The sequence below is a fragment of the Leptonychotes weddellii genome, chromosome 2 (assembly GCF_054177405.1).
Source record: "Leptonychotes weddellii isolate Sample4059 chromosome 2, ASM5417740v2, whole genome shotgun sequence".
NCBI lineage: Eukaryota > Metazoa > Chordata > Mammalia > Carnivora > Phocidae > Leptonychotes > Leptonychotes weddellii.
In genome coordinates this window covers 127948905-127969800 of record NC_138370.1, presented here as the reverse complement: position 1 = coordinate 127969800, position 20896 = coordinate 127948905, and the positions used below count along the sequence as shown (strand labels likewise).

The 20896-nt window shown below is 35.5% G+C and overlaps 1 protein-coding gene across 2 annotated transcripts; it reads right to left on the bottom strand.

Moving 5' to 3' along the window:
* Window positions 1-2941: 2941 nt before the first annotated feature.
* Window positions 2942-10676, bottom strand: CSN2 (casein beta). Of its 2 annotated transcripts, none has more exons than XM_031023732.2 (9): window positions 10644-10676; window positions 8715-8776; window positions 7974-8000; window positions 7833-7859; window positions 6750-6773; window positions 6609-6650; window positions 4751-5329; window positions 4103-4144; window positions 2942-3382 (listed from the first exon to the last, which is right to left on the bottom strand). In XM_031023732.2, the coding sequence occupies exons 2-8, from the start codon at window positions 8763-8765 to the stop codon at window positions 4139-4141; spliced, it is 756 nt and encodes a 251-aa protein (XP_030879592.2). In that variant the 5' UTR covers window positions 8766-8776; window positions 10644-10676; the 3' UTR covers window positions 2942-3382; window positions 4103-4138. The 2 variants fall into 2 exon arrangements, with proteins under 2 accessions (XP_030879592.2, XP_006729400.3); XM_006729337.3 differs by having other exon boundaries at window positions 2944-3382; window positions 6609-6653.
* Window positions 10677-20896: the final 10220 nt, after the last annotated feature.

Here is a 20896-nt window from a genome sequence, read left to right as displayed (position 1 = left end):
TTTTGACCTTCCCGGGACGCAGGTGTTTTGTGCAGCCTCCGTGGGTGGTTTCAGACCTGGAGAGAAAGCATATCCTGGGCTACCAAGCAGTGGGAGAACAAGTAAGTTGTTCCTGACATCTTAGCACCTCTTTTACTGCACATCCTTCCCTTGCTGTTGCTGTCCTCTGCTTTTTGCCTGCAAAAAAGTTTAAACTGCTTGAGCCCTCTGAATCCTTTCGGCAATAAAAAAACTGAAGATGATTATTATGTAATGAACACAAGCTGCACAGAAGAACTCACCTCTGAATAATATACAGAGAAAAAAAAATGAAGCAGGAATTAATCTGCAGGTTCTCTCCCATCTCCTGATTCCCATTTTTCACATTTCACCCCAGTAGGGGTTCAAACCATACATTTTTCAGTAGCTTGACGCAGCCACTCCATAGCTTCTGAGGAAACCAGGTCCCTTGGCCTACTGTGGAATTATATTTAAGTCCAGAGGCTGAGAGGTGATTCCACACTGGGGAAGCCCCCTCTTTTAGGGAAAAAGAAGGTAGGCAAGACACTAATGAAGAAATACAAGATTTCACATGAACTGTACATTTATTTACATTTTCAAAGCAACAAGTAGGCAAATGGAAAAGCGCACACATCGAAATGTATTATCACAAAGTACCCATCGTCCAGGTTAAGGGGAAGAATATCACTAGCATCTGAAAGCACCACTTCATGTTCCCTATCAAGTTCTACCTCCCCTCAGATAACCACTAGTCTAACTTAGTGCACTAGAAATGAATTTTTCATAGATCCTAATATGTTATATTTATGGGGTTGTACAGTCTTGTTTGGTTTGGGCCTGGCTACCTATCATTCAATCTTATTTACATAAAATTCATCCATGTTGTGCATGTGTAGCAGTAGCTCATTCATATTAACTGCATCGTAACGTTCCACTCTATTGTATATCACAATTTATTTATAGAAAATACTGTTGATTCACATTAGTGCTGATTTTAATTTTGGGTATTAAAAATAATGCTGCGAGGAACTTGGGTACTTATTTTTAGTGCACATACATATGCTATTTCTGTTGGCTATATTCTTTTTTTTGAAGATTTTATTTATTTGAGAGAGAGTGAGAGAAGGCATGAATGGGGAGAGAGGGAGAAGCAGATTCCCCACCCAGCAGGGAGCCAGACTTGGGGCTCCATCCCAGGACCCTGAGTTCATGACCCTAGCTGAAGGCAGATTCTTAACTAACTGAGCCACTCAGGTACCCCTGTTGGCTATATTCTTAAGAGTAAAACCTCTAGTCATAAGATATGCAGATGTTGATTTTTGACAAAGACTGACACAGGTTTCCAAGGGACTCCTGCCAGTTTACATTTACATCAGCATTGCTTAGCATTCCTATTGTTTGTTTTTGCTAATATTCGGTAAAGACATTTTTTTTTTTCATTTTAATCATTCTGGTGATTGTGTCATAATATTGTACGGTAGCTTTAATTAGCATTTTCCTGAGGACTAATGATGTTGAGTACCTTTTCATATGTTTAATGGCCATTAAGAAACTCTCTTCTGGTGAAGTGCTTATTCAAATAAATCTATTGCTTCTATATTACTGTTATCACTTGTTCTCTTACAGAAATATGCCCAATTAAATTTGAGCAATTCAGAGACTGGATCCAGATGAAGAGTTATGCTTGGTCATGCCAGATTTAGGATGATAATTAGATACTTGGGTGTGGAGGCCAAGAAGGCAAGTTGAGTGTGTGAGTTTGGAGTTCAGGAAAGAATGAGTTCAGAGATACACATTTAGAAGCTTTCAACCCATGAATGGACTTAAAGCCATGGAACTAACCACTGCCAGTCAGAGTAAGGCTAAACCCTTAGGGTACTCCAACACTTAAAGGTTGGAAAAAGAAATGCCAGAAAGGAGACTGCAAAGAAATGGCTAATGCATTAAGAGAGAAGCCAGGGGTTTTAGTGGGTTTAAGATTTCAAATGAAGAGAAGTATGTTATTTCCAAAAAAAAGGGATGATCAACTCTACCAAATATCTCTGAGAGTTTGGGTAAAATGAACACAGATTAACAAAATAAAAGTTGTTGGTTACCTTGGAAAAAAGTGATTTCCACAGGGATAAAACTTTGATGGAAGCAAGTTAATCAAAGCATAATATATTCAGTATGGATAGTTCTTCTCTAACAGTTGCCATAGAGAAGCCTAAAGGACTGGGAGGGGTTTGAAGTGTACTGTCACAAGACGGAATTTTCTTTTAAAAAGGAAAGATAGCATAAGTTGTCTCACACTTGGTCCTTAGGTGAGGAAATCACTGAGGATGGCAGGAAAGATGGAATAATTGCTAAGGATGAGTCACGGTGTAAACTCAAGAGGATGAGACTGAGTGTACAGGTGTGGTAGTTGGTAGGGGGATTATTCATTACAATGAAACAATTACTCTGCAATTAAAAAAAATGGATATCAGAGCCTCATGTTAAATCTTATTTCTTGGGCATTACTGGCCAAAACCACATAACCCAGTTCATTCTGATTGTGATACTGGCTCTTGTTCTGGTATAAGCGAGGTCAGTAATGGGGAGCAATAGGGAGCAATTATCCTGTATCTGTGCAGTGCACCTATCATATTAAAACTTCAGTAAAAAACCTTTGAATTGCCTATTTTATAGATGTGGAAATTGAAGGTCTGAAGGACTGAGTGACTTTCACAGCACCACTTAGCTACACGTTGCTGAGCTGTGAATCAGCTTTCACATTTGAAGTTGTTTTGTTTTTTTTTTCCATAGTGACCATAAAATTTAATAACCGATGTTGGGTACATTTGAGAGTGTACTAGGTTAACTGGGCAATGGGTATAAACCAAGACTTTCTAGAGCAAACACAGTATATGATCTCCTTATCTTTTCCTCCACTTTTTGATATTCTTTACCATTCAATTCAAAGCATTCTATCTGATTTCAATTCTTCCATGGCTATTTTTAACACCAATAATCTTAAATTGACAATAATCTTAAGGCCAACTCAGGTTTAAGAAATTATAATAAAGACAGAAAAACTTAAATATGCCTAAAGGATTAATTTATTGAAATGACTGGTTAGGAAATAGATACTTAAATAATTACAAACACAATTCCAGAAACTATACATATTTTTCCCATGTGTAGGGTATTTCCAACTCAAAATTAAATTTCTATGGTATTGTTGATTTGGAAAATGTAGAGTTTATGAGTCAAATTCAGATTAAGATGAATGCCATATAGTACATAAAATAAATAAAGGAAAAATCTTTCATTTTTTCTATGTAGATTCATTTAAAAGTTATTAATTTTTGCTATCAGGATGCCAAGTGAAAAGCTGCCACATTTCCAGTCACAGTCAATTCTGTAGAATATAAAGCACATATAGAATTAGTTACGTTATAGGCTATAATTATTCATCCCTCCTCATTTGTAATTTTGGTGTGATTAATTTACAAGACAAATTTTGTTACAAATGCAAACTGTTGAGCCCTACCTTGAAGGAATATAAAAATTCCTATATGATTAAATAACAGCTCGCCTGATATTGTTTTAGTGAAATGTCTAGTCTATCCTAATCATAGACAGAGTTGTATTTTAGGAATCCCAAAGCTATATTCGCTCCTCTTTTTAAACCTTATACCTGGAATAATTAATTTTATTTTGAGTCATGAATTAAAGGATAATATGTAAATTTTAAGTGAGACAAAAACAACTGAAGTTATGAAGCCTAAGTTAGAAATGAGAATGAAAAGTGATCTTTTAAAAAAATCTCAAATATATTCACATAAAAGTAGGAGAAACTATTTCTAGTTTTTCTTAAAAAAATGATGATAATCAAGGATCAGAACACAGGCACTTGAATGCAGATCTGTCAATAGCACTTAATTAAAATTTGATACACACTTTCAGGTCAGTAGATGTTAGTCAACCATTGAGACACCCATGACACTTTGATCATTAATAAATAAGTTGGTGTATTGACAAAGTTTATCACTGTCTTGGACTTATCCAGGATAATGAAATCTAAAAAGATATTATCTATTAAAATGATCAGTCTAACCTCCAAACTCCCAAAACTTACCAAAAGTGAGGAAGGGACATTAGCTTTGAAATTCTCTTAAACCTTAAAAATTAAAAAAAAATTAAAAAGCAAAATAAATAAATATACAATTCACATTTTGGCAAAGACACAAAGACACTTTCCCTAAGAATTCTTTGAGTAATGAAATAATTATCTCAATTGTTTACCATCATATGTATACATGTCAAAAATGAGATGTGAAATAAGGCATCTGCAGAATAGACATGCACAAGGAAAACTTCAAAATTGTAGAAAAAAATAAGCCTTCTTTATTCCAAGCCCAATCAGACTATCAAATTTAATTCCAGCTTTAATAAGCCTTAATCCTCTTTATCCAAATTCTCAACAGATCAATTAAATCAGAATCTCCTGAAACAATTTGTTCCCAATAGTATCTTCTACATAGAAGATCAGAACAATTACATAAGAATCTCAGCAGGTAGGCCCAGACATTGGGATTTTAGGAAGAGAAAGTTCTACAGGTTATTCTATTATGTTGCTAGTATTGAGATTCACTGATCTAAACAAAGTGCATTTTAGATCCATTCATTATTCATTTAATCTTTCATTCTAGAGTTCTCACTTACTTCCTCTATCACCATATTCATGTCAAAAGTGAGACAGCAAAGCTAGTAAGTTTGGACTTACAATAGCAGAGTTGTAAACTGGGGCAATCGGTTGAGTCACAGGATGGGCCTCACGGGAAGGCTCCTGGAACAGCAGAAAGGCTTGTAGGGGCATGTCCCTCTGGGGGTAGGGCATCACTTGCTGGGGAAAAGGCAGGACTTTGGACTGTGGGAGGGACAGCAGTGGCTGAGGAGTAAGCATGTGAGTCTGAGGAAGAGACTGGGGGATCTGGTGCAATAGGGGCTGGAGCAGAGGCAGAGGAAGGGGCAGGGGCAGAGGCAGAGGATGAGGATGAGGCTGAGGCTGAGGCTGAGGCTGAGGAAAGTACAGATTTTCAAGACCAGGGAGATTCTGGATTTGGCTGTTCAAAAAGGGCACTACTGGAGATTTAAGAAAGGGCATCACTTGGCGCCTAGGAAAGATGTTCTCCTTAACTTTGGGGACTTCCATTATTTCAGGCTGAGGGAAAGGCATCACCACAGCAGGCTGAGCAAGAGGCAGGACATTCTGTGGAAGGACAGCGTAAGGGATGGAATCAGCATAAGGATAGATTAGAGGCTGTTGTTGGGAAAGGGGGTGGATTTTATTCTGGCGTTCATCCTGGAAAGAAGGAAAAGAATCTTTGAGTCCATGATTCAACCATAACAGTCATTTGTGATGAATTAACCTCGTGTCTTTTGAACAACCATAACTGAGTGAAAAGAGAGAAGGAAAATCTTTGACTGATTTGATTAAGAGATAATTTTCAGTCGGGTGAAGACTAATGAGTAAAACGCTCATTGAGGGATTTCTCATTAACTCGTTCCCTTCATAGGTGAGTCCACAGATCAAACTGAAATCAGTGTTTGGAGATTTCAAGACTTATTTCACCTTTTACTGAATCGCCTAGATAGCGGTATCTGTCCACTTTGATCTTCATGGACTTTTCAACATAATGTTTTGATAATAGAGCAAATTGTGTTCATATAATAAAGATCTATTTAAAAAGACTTAGAGGGGTAACTCCAAAGTTTATTTGTTGTGGCTGCTGTTGTTTTAATGACAATTAAATCTTACTTTACAGCTTAATTCAAGGAGTTACTTAACACCAGCCACCTTCTAGCACTACTTCTCTTGGGAGAAGGTAGTTAGTTATCTTGAGTCTTCCGAGAGGCATCCATTTGTAAATTCATTTTGATTTAGGAAATATTTGGCTTAAGTTTCGAACAATACAACTTCATTGATAAAAATAGGGAAGTTGAAATATTACAATTAGATAAATATGTTACCACAAGTGTAATTTAATTAAATGAAGAATTTTATGTTGTCGAAGAAAATCCTTAATTTTAAACAAGCTCTACTATTTAATAACTGTGATATTGTCAATTGTTCTGTACCTTACTTCTCTCATCGGTGTAATGGAAATTATTTTAAGAACATGTATTTGTAAATGTTAATATAAAACCTACAAAATGTTATATAAAATCATTGACTATTCACTGTGTGCCAGCTTATCAATACTGTGGGGTTAGGAATAGGCTCGGTTTACAGAAAAGGAAACTAAGTACAGAGAAACTTGGGGTCAAAGGCACACAGCTAATAAATGTGCCGTATTGCCTTTTCATTCTCTTTCATCAGAATATCCATCTTGAGACTAAGGGGAACCAGCTGGAAATGTGAGTAAATCAAGAATTATTCTTCGGTTTTGATTCTAAACTCTGTAAATTGATTGTGAGTTTGAAAGATGCATTTGTGTCTTCAAAATATTTTGACTGTGTCAAAACTTAATTTCTTCACTGGCATTTATTTTATTATCATCCTTTAGAGTGAACACATACACATTTTGTATGTATTATATTCCATAATAATTTTAGAAATATACTTATCATGAATAAATTACCTCTTTTTGCTGCTGTTCCTCATGCTTGAAATTCTCAAATTTCTGCTAAAAACCAAATCACATATAAGGAAATGTTACCACCTATAAAAATTAAGTGTAGGAAATTTTGAAAATAAGTACATGTAAATATGAAACTATTACCTTGTTGATGTGTGTAATAGATTCCTTCAGAAAAATAAAAATAAAATTAGTTTTAGTTTTATGAATGTTTCTTCTTTGTCAATACAAATCAGAAAATGAAGGCATGTAATAGGTTAATGTGCACACCTTGTTTGATAATATTAAAAACTCAGGATAATTGCTGAAGCTTAGATGTTGCACTGTTCTGCATAAGCTTGTTGTATAAGAGAAAAATGAATGCAGTTACATAAGAAAAGAAAATTAGTGAACATAGTACAAAAAGAGGTATTTAATAGATGTTGATTTCTCTCTATCACCATGCCCCTTTCCTAGGACAACAAATGACTGCTAGTACTCTATCTGATTCTAAAAGAATAATATTCATTGATAATATGAATTCATCTTTTAATTCTTTTAATCATTCTTAGGTTACTTATTACACTTCAAACTAATTGTAAGAAATAAATGCCTTGCTTAAGGGACTGATAGCCTTGTAGAGAGACAAAGTATACTGATGTACAATTTAACTAACAGGTAATGACATATCCCAAAAGAGTGGTGCCAGGGTAAATAAAATACCTACCTGATTCTCCCAGGCAGATTTAGGACTACACTACCTCTCACCATCTCTTATTTACTGAAGTGACTATTGTAGTTACAAAATGTGTCCATTCACATGTCTGCTCACATATTCTGCTCTTTACTTTGGGCAGCACCCCTTTTTTCGTTTGTGCCACAGCTCCTAGTCAATATCTGATCCACAGAAGGCGCTTGATAAATATCAGAATAGGGAATGAGGACAGGGTAAAGAGAGCTCAAGACAGAAAACAGGACTGCACAGTTCATTAAAAAAAAAAAGAGGGGGTCACGATGACACAATTTCAAGTAGCGAGCCCACTTAGGAAGCGCTAGAATAGTATCTCCAGATACTTATTCTGTCCTTACGCATATGCAATGGGAAAAAAATAATAGAAATTTACATCAAAACTTATGTCAGAACAGAGCTGCTTTGACCTAACTGTCCTAATGAAACACAATAGAAAGATAACACAGCATTTTACTGTTCCAAAACTGGGAAATTGCCTCTGAAAATGTTGTCTTTACCTCACTGCTTGAAAGGCTTTCCACAGTCTGTAAAAGAAAAAACAAAAAAATAAAACAATCAACAATGGCCTTTTCCTAGATCATTGCAGAATGTTAATATTTTGTGGCTAAAAATTTTTTTTGTGAATAAAAACATCTTACCTCAGTGGATACAGTGAGTTCTTCTTTCTGTAACAGGAAAATAAAAAAACAAACACCATTTTGGTTTCCATAGGTAACTCATTATTAAACATTTTTCCTGTTTAATTTTTATCTTCTTATGCAGAGCTATTTCACAAATTTAAGAAATAAAAATGATTATTGAGAGTCTCGAAAGGTAGTTTTTTTATGTCTTTTATATTTAGTAACTTTATTGATATATTTTTATCTTACGTGAATATACAGTTTTTGATGGGTAACAGTTATTTTACTTTGTTTTAAGCAGTTTATTAGTATTACAAATATATTTATGATTATAATTATTCAATGTCTTTGGGTAGACACAGGTAGAATTGGGCCCAGCGCCGTGAGGTTAAGAGATACATATATTTTGTCATTGGAATAAGATATATTTATCTAGGTTGCACATGCATGCAATCATATCTGTGCAATATTATTATTGTCATTTTTATATCTGTCTCTTTTTGTTTTGTCTGTTTGCTTATCTGTCCATTTCCTTTTCCTTTAGGAACTGGTGGCACAGTGGTATAGAAAACATTTGACCCAGATTTATGCCCCTACTGCACACTGTTGAAATAGTGGATGAATGTAAATGACTTTCTAGGAAGTGCAAATGAATCTGTTGAAATTCTGCTTTATTTGTACTTTAACAATGTTGCTGATGTTCTTCTCTAACACAGGCAGATATTCTATTATACCTTAATTATTTAGACATTTGCTTACCTCTCTTGCAAGAGCGAGAGCCACCAGGCAGGCAAGGATTAGGATCTTCATGGCTATCAAGTCTTGTCAATGGGGAAATGAAAGAATGGTAATATATTGGCCAATCTATTTTCTTATTTAGCTAAGATTGCTTTCCTTTTAAAGAAACTAAAGATAATACATAATAAAAATAACTGCATTTTAGAAAAAATACTAATAGACGCTTTATCATATAGGCAGGGTCAAAGTCTACTATGGATCCTTACTTACATATCATTTTCTTACCTCATGGCCAACCATTCAGATTTTTTCAGCCATCACCTCTACCCTATCTCATTCTTTTTTATCTCATTTACAGCACTATGGTTGAGTTTTTGTGAAAGACCAAAAAAAGTTCAAGGTATTTACAGAAACATTTATTAATCGATTCATTTGTTCAAAAATATTTATCTAACACCTTTTATTGCCAGACACTGTCTAGGTGCTGGGATGATAGCAGCAAACAAAATTTTAAGGTCTCAGCCCTGATAGAGCCTCAGTTCTATCTGGAAGAGACTGATCAAAGAAAATGTATACAAAGAAGATCATATTATCTTTTTATCTTTTTTTTTTTTACTAAACCAAATTGTTTCCATGAATATTGGTTTTTTAATTATTTCTCATTATTTCCAATTAGACTGAGATTTTCATTGGAGCATTTCCTTTATTTCCTCCACTTATCCTCTTGCCCAATCCCCACTCCAGGCTACTTCTTTTTGTAGTATAACCTAATATACATGTTAACCTATATAACCAAAATGTACTAAATGCTTGATTTTGTAGCATTTCTATAGTTTCTTATACAAAATAATGTTTGTGCCACTAATATCACTTAGCATGCAATCTTCAGTCTCAGATATTTAAACTAAATTTCTGAACTAAAAACATTTCATGAAAAAAGTCCCTAATCAATCGGCAAAATATCCTTTCCAATATTTGAAGCCTGAAGATTATGCTCTTTCTTCAGGAAAAGACATTTTTTTCTAGATCTTTTTCATGGATACTATATAAATCTTAATTTTGCTTTGCTTAAGAGCTCCATAAGTTTCCAAATAATTTCTTATTGTCAGGACTCAAAAAAAAAAAAAAAAGGAATATAGTATCCTATTAGGGGTCATTATGTGTAGGAAAGATCTCATCTCATTTTCTATATTTTATAATTAGCATTTTATATACCAATTTTTTAACCAGAACTTCATTTTGACCAATGGATTCTAAAGTACTCTTTCTTTCAAATCTTCTCTTTCCTTTGCTTTTGCTTCCAAGTCATCTCTGTCCCATCTAGAATTTTCTTACAAAGTAAAATATTTTTTAACTTAATTCTGTATTTCATATGTCTATTTTAATAATATTTTGAACTATTATAAACCAATTGATAAAGTGGGATGTTGGAGACACTAAGGAAGTTTAATGAATACATACTTCTGAAAAAATATTTATGAACATTTCAAGTAGTGCACATCCCCAAACATGTCCTGCCATATCTTGACTCAGTGTTCCCTCTAAAACTACTGTGGGATAAAGGTTTCCCATTAATTATTCATATTCCCAAAAAATAATTTAAATATATCTTCTTTTATTGTTGCTGTATGTTTAACCAAATTGGAAGACTTATTAATTCAAGAAATAGATTTTTTAATATAGCCTGTTAACTGGCCTTGTACTAAAACAATAGTAATCATTGTTACTACATTTTTTAGACTCATAAAGCTCATGCAGTCATAATTTTTACCAGATCTCTATAGACATTTCTATTTTTTTAACCTAAATTTTGAAAATAGTGTCAGCACTACTTTAAATACCCTTATTTCAAAGACTATATTTTAAGCAATTATTTTCTTCATATATCTCAGCCTAGTTTGAAATAAAGGTGAAGAGAGAATACATCAGATTTAAATCTGAAATTCTTACCTGTTTTCCAAGGTGGAGGACAGGAAGTGAAGGGGAAGCCAAGTGGATGATGGTCTGTCTGCTTTTGTGGTGGTTTATATACTGTATTTGGTGGTATGCTAATTTTGCGGTTTGAGATAAAATCAATAGTGAGCTTTAATTCCAAGAAGTCCACATGATTAGAATATGATTTCTGCCTATTATCTGTCCCCAGAAATTCTGGGGAGCAGTTTAACAAGGGAGCAATTCACAAACCAATAAAGGAAATCTGTTCAGGAAATGTAATTTTCTAATAACTAAAACAATGACTGGAAGACATTGAGACTCTGGCTCAATCCCCAACTCATTGTGAATGCAATTAAGTCTCTTTAGCACTTGGTGGGTCCTCAAGATCTTAATTGTGGGGGGAATTCTATATGAACATCAGAGATACACAGGGGCTTCACAAAGGGCACAATTTCATGCTAACCTGAGCAGTTGTTAGTGTTTTATGCTGCAGTGGAGGAACTGACAAGATAACAAGTCCATGATGGTAGTTTAGTCATGTAAGGCAAACTGCTTAGCTCCCAGGACCACTTGATTGGGAAAAAATAAATCATTCACTTCAAACCAATATTCTGTACACAAGAGGAATAAACCTTCCTCTGTAATGAAACATCACAGAAAAAGACTCTACCTGGATAGCTGGGATATTTAAAATCCTTGGTGAATCTGCCACCAAAATTTTGCAAAATGTCATGGAGACTTATTTACCTGGTAAGTACTGATTACCTTTTTCTATCTTAGGCATAATAATAACCTTTATTTTTTATACTTAGTATCACCCCTATTCCAGGCACTGTGCATTTTATAGAGATTATCTTGTATAATCTTTACAAAAACATCATGAGGTAGCTGTCCTCTCCATATTTTGGTTGAAGAAATTGAGACAACAAGAGATTGAGTAACTTGCCCAAAAATCATAGTTTGTTAATGGCAAAGATGCCATTTAAAACTAGATATGTCTGACTACATGTATTTCTGTTTGATCGTATGCAGTGTCCATGTTTTAACTCCCTTTATAAATTCTGTTAGAAAATTTAGCTCTCCATGTAGCATTTGTGCTTAAATGTGTAGAATTTAATTATGCCTGAATTGGAGGAATGGGGCATTGGTGCTGAGTGTGGGCAGGGGAACTGGTCATTAAAGAGCTGCTATTTTGGTTAAATCTTAAAAAAATAAGTAGAATTTTAAAAGATGACTAAATGTGAATAAAGTGTTTTGGCTGAAGGAAAGACAGGAGCTTGAAGAGAAAAATACCAGGTTTGATGGGTTCTGTACTTCAGGATACACAGGAGTCAGATCTTAATGTCTTTGAATTTCAATGATTCAGGGTGACATAATTCACTGGAAATAAGGGAAGATATTAGAGATTTGAAAGAAGGGAGGATTGTGAAATTTCTTGAATTTTATGACTTTATGACAATATCTCCGGGTAACCTAGTAAAGGAGGTTATTATAGTAACACGTGATTAACATGTTATTACAATAGTCGAAGACAGACATCATAATGACATCAGCTAGAAAGATGGTACTGGGCTTCTTCGGCAATGAGAAAACAAATGTGTCATTAAAATATAAGAAACGTGAGACATCAGGAAAATTAATGAATAACATATGCCTATGTGACTGAAAATTTGGTCATATTGTAAACCAAGATAAGAAACCAGGCTGAAATTAGAGACTGTTAAACCTTGAACATAGTAAGTTTGAAGGTGTCCAGAAGGTATTGTCAGTTAAATGTGATGCTCAAAGAAGTCATAAGTACAACTGTAGAATTTTTTTTTCCAGACAAAGGAATAAATGAACTTCCCTAGGGAAAGTGTGCAAGTGAAAAAATAAATTGTCTAAGAATAGAACTCAAGTGTTTCTTGTTATTTGGGACTGATAGAGCAAAAGGAAATAAGAAAAATACAAAGTATCAAGGAAAAGAGAATAGAAGGTCATGGAAGTCATGGGAGGAAATAACTAGAAGAAACAAGTGGAGTTAAGAGTGAAAATGCAACACAGATGGGGACAAAGGTGGAAACAAGGAGGGGGTTTTTGGACACAGGAGTCATTAACCACTACAAGTGGTTAAGAAGCAAGTAATGTGGGGGGGAATTAAAAGCAACACTACTCTTCTTAGATTTTAGGAGAGGAAGTAAGGACACCCATGGAAGGGTATCTATAACAATAGGGACAACCAGAATCACAGGAAGGTAATTTTAGGATAGAGATTTGTGGCTCAAAATAAAGCGGTCAGGGGCATCTGGGTGGCTCAGTTGGTTAAGCATCTGCCTTCGGCTCAGGTCATGATCCCAGGGTCCTGGAATCGAGCCCCGCATCAGGCTCCTTGCTCAGCGGAGAGCCTGCTTCTCCCTCTCCCTCTGCCTACCTGTGCTCTCTCTCTATCTCTGCTAAATAAATAAATAAAAATCTTTTAAAAAATAAATAAAATAAAGAAGCCAATGGTGAGGAAGCTGAAAACCACCAAAGGTGTGGAAATAAATTGATGAAGCAAATTCCAGTAGGATTGGGGTCATAGCCAAAAGAATTAGGCCTGTACAAAATGTACCAGTTTTCCTGAGACAGCAGAAGAGGAGGAGAAGATGAGTCAATATAATACATATTTTGAAATACATGGCAGAGAACTTGAAATTAAATGATCTTAATTTTCCAGTGAGGTGGAGGATGAGGGTTCTCAACTGACAGTGAGGTAAAGTTATGGGCTTGGGATATTTAAAAAAGAAGAAAATTCTGGTTAATGTGAAAATTAAAAATGAATAGAAGTATCTATAGCAGTAATACCCAAATGAGATTAGATACCAAATTGTTTTCTTTACCCAAGTAGATGTATGGCAAGATGGTTGCAATATAATATCAATAGGTCGAGAGAATTGTCAGGGTGGGGAGAGGGGTTGACTGTGTTTGGTCTGAAATGACTAACCATGAAGTACTGGTTGAGCTAGGAAGTCAGAGAGATTAGTAGTTGAGTAATAAACCAGAACACTAAAAAGGGTTTGAATGACTAGAAGTAGGAAAAAAGGCAAAAACCAGGCCAAATGAGAGTAAGCAATCTCTAGAAGTACAGGCAAGAGCTTTTGACCAGATGGGAATTTCAACATTTCTAGAGGAGAATTTCTGAGTGATGAGTACATCCAGAGGATAGTCATGCATGCAGAATGCTGAAGATAGGTGGACATGTGGTTGCTGAAGGTAAAGAATGAAATGTATTCCATATTAAATGTCTATGTTTTGCCAGGCATTTTGCTAGTTTCCAAGAATGCAACAGTAAATAAAAAGGTGTAATTCTTGTCGTGAAGGAGATCAGAGCCTTCATGGGAAAACAAATATGGAAACGCACTCATTGTGAAATGTAATAAATATTTAAATAAAGCTATCATAAGATATAATAGACACAAAGGAAATACCTAGTTCATTTTAGCTGATGGATGGGAGAAGGAAAAAGGATGGAGCTGTGAATCCTGAGCAGAATCTTGAAGCCAGATGAAGAGGAATTTGACCTGAGGATGGAAGAAAGTTTTAGGCTAAAAGGAAAGGAAGAATGGGGCCTTGGATGTGAGAAATGAGTAACTACAAATTAATCAAGTAGTGAATCTGGGAAATGAAGTACAAGGAAGACAATAGATGGAGATGAGAACAGAGAAAGAGGAAGAGGTCCCATAAGGAAGGGCAAAGCATCCTGGGCTCCTAAAGAAAATGAATTCTATTCTGTAGACAATGGAAATTTTTGAAGGGTTTTAGGATGGAGGGTAACATTTAGAGAGTAACTACTTCTAGAGAACGAATGCTAACAGTACACATTTATTAAAATGGGACTGCTCAGGTGTGGGCCCATATCTTTTGCAGTAAGTCAATGTTTATCAGCCAATGCTTGTGGAAGAACAGAAGATGGAAGGAAGAAAGGAAACTGAAGTGCAGAGAAGAGAATTTGCCGGAAGTACTACAATAAAGTCTGAAGCAGGCCTCAAAAGTACTTAATATGTACCTACTTACAAAAGCAGTCTTCAAATTTCTTTGCCTCTTTAGTGGTTGCTGTTCATAATGTAATTATCTAATTGTGTATAACACTAATTTTTACAATGTTCTTTTTTATCATTAATAGATAGTAGATATATTCAGGACTTAAGCACAGATAGATGCCCTTCACAAGTAAAGAAGGAGAGTATTAGCATAACGATAATATAACTTGCATTCATATCATGCTACACGTATGAGGGATGGGAACACTCCTGATTGTCGTATATCTTTTATATAGCTTAGAAAACTTAAGTCAATATCTACTGTATATTTGAATTATTTAGCTAATATCCATTCTAAAACTATGTTCATATTGAACCAGGAGGAAGCTGTAAAAAGAAATGATGAAATGACCCCAGTATCATAGGTCCAAGTAGAAAAGACATTGGCTGCCCAGGGTGTTCTTACGTATTAGCCCTCAGTCGCCAAGGCCACTGGCAAAAAAGTGTAATTCCTAAGAAAAACAAACATGCCATACTCACTCAACATTTCCTTTTTATTTTCTTAGCAATATGCTGGATATATTGTGCAATAATTACAGGATTTCCTTGTAACTCTCCCTCACCAATTTTGAATTATAGTAGTCAGTATAGTTATGGACTCAGTTGGGCCAGAAAAATAGGCAAGTGATAAAGGAAATCACTAAAAATACACTAGAGAAAGAGGCTTGTCCAAGGAAAAGTGGAAAAGCCAGAGATTTAAGATAACACCTGGTGCCACCAGCCGGTAAGCATCAGAACACAATAACAAGTAAGGAACAAAGCATCGTGTGGGCAAGTCAAGCTTTCCCAAAACATAACTTAACAGTTACCAATTACAAAAAGTAAAATGAGAATTTCATCCACTGAAATTTTATGTGACAACCCTGGCCGAAGAGCAAGATACAATCAAAGTAAGATGTGGGGCACCTGGCTGGCTCAGCCTATAGACTATGCAATTCTTGATCTCAGGGTTATGAGTTCAAGCCCCATGTTGGGCATGGAGCCTGCTTAAACACAAAACAAAACAAAACAAAAGCAAGATGTAAGATGTTTTAGGACTATTTGTCATAAACAGAATTTGTTCAGCTAAAGTTCTTTCCTATATTGGGTGATGAATCTGAAATATGCAAGCATGAGATTTGGATGAGGCATAAAGATAAATAGCTGAAACCATGTGAATAACATCCTGAAGAAACAAAATAGATTAAAAAATAAAACAGGATAAGGGTACAATAAAGGGACCAAAAATGTTCAGAAAGTAAGAACTGGAAGAGACTCTAGATATCATTCATATGTTGTTTTAAATATAATTACAGACGAGGACTCTTAGGACCTGAGAATTTGCATTATTTTCTCAGGATACTACAGCTATTTAGAGATAGAGCTGATCCTAAAAACCTTTTCCCTTAGTAATATTTGAGAAACTGTTTAATAACTTCCAAAACACAGTCAGGAGTGAGAGAAGGAAAATAAAATAACAAATAGTATGGATTTGTATAACGATCCAGGTTTATGAACAATATAACATATAATTGATTAACTCTAACAAATTATTAGATAAGAACAGATATCTTAGGGGCACCTGGGTGGCTCAGTCGTTAAGCGTCTGCCTTCGGCTCAGGTCATGATCCCAGGGTCCTGGGATCGAGTTCCGCATCAGGCTCCCTGCTCCGCAGGAAGCCTGCTTCTCCCTCTCCCACTCCTCCTGCTTGTGTTCCCTCTCTCGTTGTGTCTCTCTTTGTCAAATAAATAAATAGATATCTTAGCATTATTTATTTAGATGGAATATTTTAATTCTTTCCATGAGATTATTTGAATATAATAAAAAATTGTCTTTCTGTCAATGCTCAGGCCAAAACTACTAGTCATCTTTGACTCCATTCTCCTTTTTTTTTTTTAAAGATTTTATTTATTTATTTGACAGAGAGAGAGACAGCGAGAGAGGGAACACAAGCAGGGGGAGTGGGAGAGGGAGAAGCAGGCCTCCCGCCGAGCGGGAAGCCCGATGCGGGGCTCGATCCCAGGACCCTGGTATCATGACCTGAGCCGAAGGCAGACGCTTAACGACTGAGCCACCCAGGCGCCCCGCATTCTCTTTTTTTTCACACCCCCATTTGATCCACTAGCAGATTCCTTTGGCTTTATTTTCTTTTTCTTCTTTGTTTTTTAAAGATTTACTTATTTATTTTAGATGGGGGGAGGGGTAGAGGGAGAGGGAGAGAAACTCAAGGAGACTCCTTGCTGAGCTCAGAGCCTAACATGGGGCTCGATCTCCTGACCCTGAGATCATGATGTGAGCTGAAACCAAGAGTTGGGCGCTTAACCTACTGGGTATCCCCTTTGGCTCTATTTTCAAATGGTTTCCAGAATCTGACACTTTCACTACCTCCATTGTTACCACCATGGTCAAGTCACCGTTAGAGCTTACCTGAATTATAGAAATAGCCTTCCAAACTGTCTCACTGATTCTTCCCTTCAGGTTATTTTTAAAGGACAAGTCAGGGTGATGCTCTTAAATGCAATTCATAGTATTTCACTCTATTACCATAAATTTTTCCATTGATTTCTTGTCACTCCCAGATTAAAATCCAAAATCATTATAATTACCTAAAATAACTTACTTCATCAGGCCCCCTGATGCTTCTCTGGCCTCATGTTTTATATTCCCCATATACTTCCTGCTCTTGTCCTGTTGACCTCTTTGTTGTTCCTTGGGCTCTGTAAGTGAGCTACCACCTGAGACCTTTCTGCTAGCTGTTTTCTCAATCTAGAATTCTTAACCCATTAAGATTCTCTTATGGTTTGTTTCCCTCTTTTTTTCTCTTCTTTCCCCCCCTTCCCATATGTTCATTTGTTTTGTTTCTTAAATTCTACACATGAGTAAAATCATATGGTGATTGTCTTTCTCTGACTTTTTTCATTTAGTGTAATACTCTCTAGCTCCACCCACATTGTTGCAAATGGCAAGATTTCATTCTTTTTGATGGCTGAGCAATATCCCATTGTATATATACCATATCTTCTTTATCCATTCATCAGTCTGTGGACATTTGGGCTCTCTCCACAGTTTGGCTATTGTTGATAATGCTGCTATAAACATCAGGGTGCATGTACCCCTTCAAATCAGTATTTTTTTATCTTTTGGATAAATAACTAGTAGTACAATTGCTGGGTTGTAGAGTAGTTCTTTTTTTAACATTTTGAGGAACCTCCATGCTGTTTTCCACAGTGGCTGCACCAGTTTGCATTCCCACCAACCATGCAAAAGAGTTCCCCTTTCTCCACCTCTTCGCCAACATCTGTTGTTTCCTGTTTTGTTAATTTTAGCCATTCTGACAGGTGTGTGGTGGTATCTCATTGTGGCTTTGATTTGTATTCCCTGATGATGAGTAATATTGACCATCTGTTCATGTGTCTGTTAGCCATCTGGATGTTTTCTTCGGAAAAGTGTCTATTCATATCTTCTGCCCTTTTCTTAACTGGATTATTTGTTTTGGGGTGTTGAGTTTGATGAGTTCTTTATAGATTTTGAATATCTAGTTCTAGTTTATTAATTTAAATCACTCACCTGGCCTCTACAGTTCCTTGAATTTGTATTTTCTGACTTATCATCTTTCATCTACATAATAATATTTTCTATTATAAACATTACTGCTAAACTTTGCAGTAACACGTACACACAATAGTATATATATTGTCATCATCTTATGACATAAAAATTGAAGACCAAGATTATTTTTTCAGTCATTCAGAGAATTAAGAACTTCCTTGAAACACAGAACTAGATCATGGCAGAGGTGAGCTTACATAAAAACAGAATGTTAATAATCAATACACACACGAACATCTTCATTTCCTGTTATCATGTTCTGAATCATCCTGTGTAAAACACTCCTTAGAATATGTCGGTACAAAAATTGGGCAGAAAAATAATAGGTGATCATGGTAATTTCTTAGAATCCAAATGGGTTACATGTATTTTAAACCACACAATGACCATATTATGGAGAAACAAGGTTTAAACAGTGTTGAGATTATCCACTGCCTGGACTTTTTGTCTTTCTTTTAGAAAACAAGGTATATTTTCATACATCTTTTATCTCATACTTTTTACCTATGAAAAATGTCTATGCAGCCAAATAATATTATTTAGCAGAAAAAATTCAAACAATATATATATTTTTTTAAAGATTTTATTTATTTGACAGAGAGAGACACAGCGAGAGAGGGAACACAAGCAGCGGGAGTGGGAGAGGGAGAAGCAGGCTTCCCACGGAGCAGAGAACCTGATGTGGGGCTTGATCCCAGGACCCTGAGATCATGACCTGAGCCGAAGGCGACTGAGCCACCCAGGCGCCCCCCAAACAATATTTTTAAAGATACTAAAATAAGATATTTTTAAGAATTTTTTTTCTAATTAGCATAATACTCTTATTTATCATTATTTATCAGGTTTTTTAATGCAGAATTAACAAATAGAAACTGGAAGCAGTATACTGTGTTGGTTTTATTTTATTATTATGTTCCAAGATCTTGCTTTTTGATGGCAGGGCATTCAAAATGAAGATTTTTGAAATTCAAGAAACTCTTCATCTGTAAAGCAGTGAAAAAAAAATCCACTTTACAGTGGTCTTGGGCAGATAATATACATAATATGTTTAGAACAGTGTTTAGAAGAATGGCAGATGCTCAGGGATTAGATCTTTTTTTAATTTTTTAAACAAACATTTTAAGAATATTTCTTTGACACTTTTTTTATTATTTATTTGTTTATTTATTTAAATTTTTATTTAAATTCCAGGTAGTTAACAAACAACATAATATTGATTTCAAGTATACAATGTAGTGATTCAACACATACATACAATAGCCAGTGCTCATCACAACAATGTCACTTAATTTTTTATAACACAATCTATTTTGTTAATATAAAGGAAATTCCTAACTACAGGCATACCTTGGAGATAATGCAGGTTCAGTTCCATATCAACACAATAAAGTGAATATTGCAATAAGAGTCCAAATGAACTTGTTTGGTTTCCCAGCGCACATAAAAGTTATGTTTACACTATGTTGTAGACTATTAAGTGTACAGTAGCATTACATCTAAAAACCAATGTGCATACCTTTATTAAAAAATACGTTATTCCTAAAGATTGAAAACCATCATCTGAGCTTTCAGTGAGTTGTCATCTTTTTGCTGATGGAGTGTTTTGCCTTGATGTTGATGACTGCTGACTGATCTGGCTGATGGCTGTTGAAGGCTGTGGTGGATGTGACATTTCTTAAAAGAAGATAACAATTTGCCTCATTGATTGACTTTTCCTTTCATGAATGGTTTCTCTGTAACATGTGATGCTGTTTGATAGCATTTTACCCACAGTAGAACTTCTTTCAAAATTGGAGTCAATCCTCTTAAAACCCACTGCTACTTTATCAATTAAGTTTATGTAATATTCTAAGTTTTCTGTTGGCATCTCAACAATCTTCACAGCATCTTCACCAGGAGTAGATTCCATCTCAAGAAACAAGAAACCAACCACTTTCTTTGCTCATCCATAAGAAGCAGCTCCTCATTCCTTAAAGTTTTACCGCAAGCTTGCCACAATTCAGTCACATCTTCAGGCTCCACTTTTAATTCTAGTTCTTTTGCTATTTCAAGGACATCTGTAGTTACTTCTTCCACTGAAGTCTTAGACCCTCAAAGTCATCTATGAAGGTTGAAATCAACTTTTTTTTTTAGCTACCTCTCCTTTATTTTTTTTATTTTTTTAAATTTTATTATGTTATGTTAGTCACCACACAATACATCATTAGTTTTTGATGTGGTGATCCACAATCCATGTTTCCGTATAACACCCAGTGCTCCTTGCAGTACGAGCCCTCCTTAATACCCATCACCGGGCTAACCAATCCCCCCCTCCCCTCTAAAACCCTGTTTGTTTCTCAGAGTCCATAGTCTTTCATGGTTCATCTCTCCCTCCAATTCCCGCCCCCTCTTTTTCCCCTTCCTTCTCCTAATGTCCTCCACTCTATTCCTTATGTTCCACAAATAAGTGAAACCATATGATAATTGACTTTCTCTGCTTGACTTATTTCACTTAGCATAATCTCCTCCAGTCCCATCCATGTTGATGTAAAAGTTGGGTATTCATCCTTTCTGATGGCTGAGTAATATTCCATTGTATATATGGACCACATCTTCTTTATCCATTCATCTGTTGAAGGGCA

Excerpts from the sequence above, each read along its gene's own strand:
- CSN2 (XM_006729337.3), bottom strand. The coding sequence starts at position 8,765 with ATGAAGATCCTAATCCTTGCCTGCCTGGTGGCTCTCGCTCTTGCAAGA. Across the intron at positions 7,860-7,973 it reads AACTCACTGTATCCACTGAG|ACTGTGGAAAGCCTTTCAAG; the intron begins GTAAGATGTTTT and ends TTTCTTTTACAG. Across the intron at positions 6,774-7,832 it reads AAAGCCTTTCAAGCAGTGAG|GAATCTATTACACACATCAA; the intron begins GTAAAGACAACA and ends ATTTTTCTGAAG.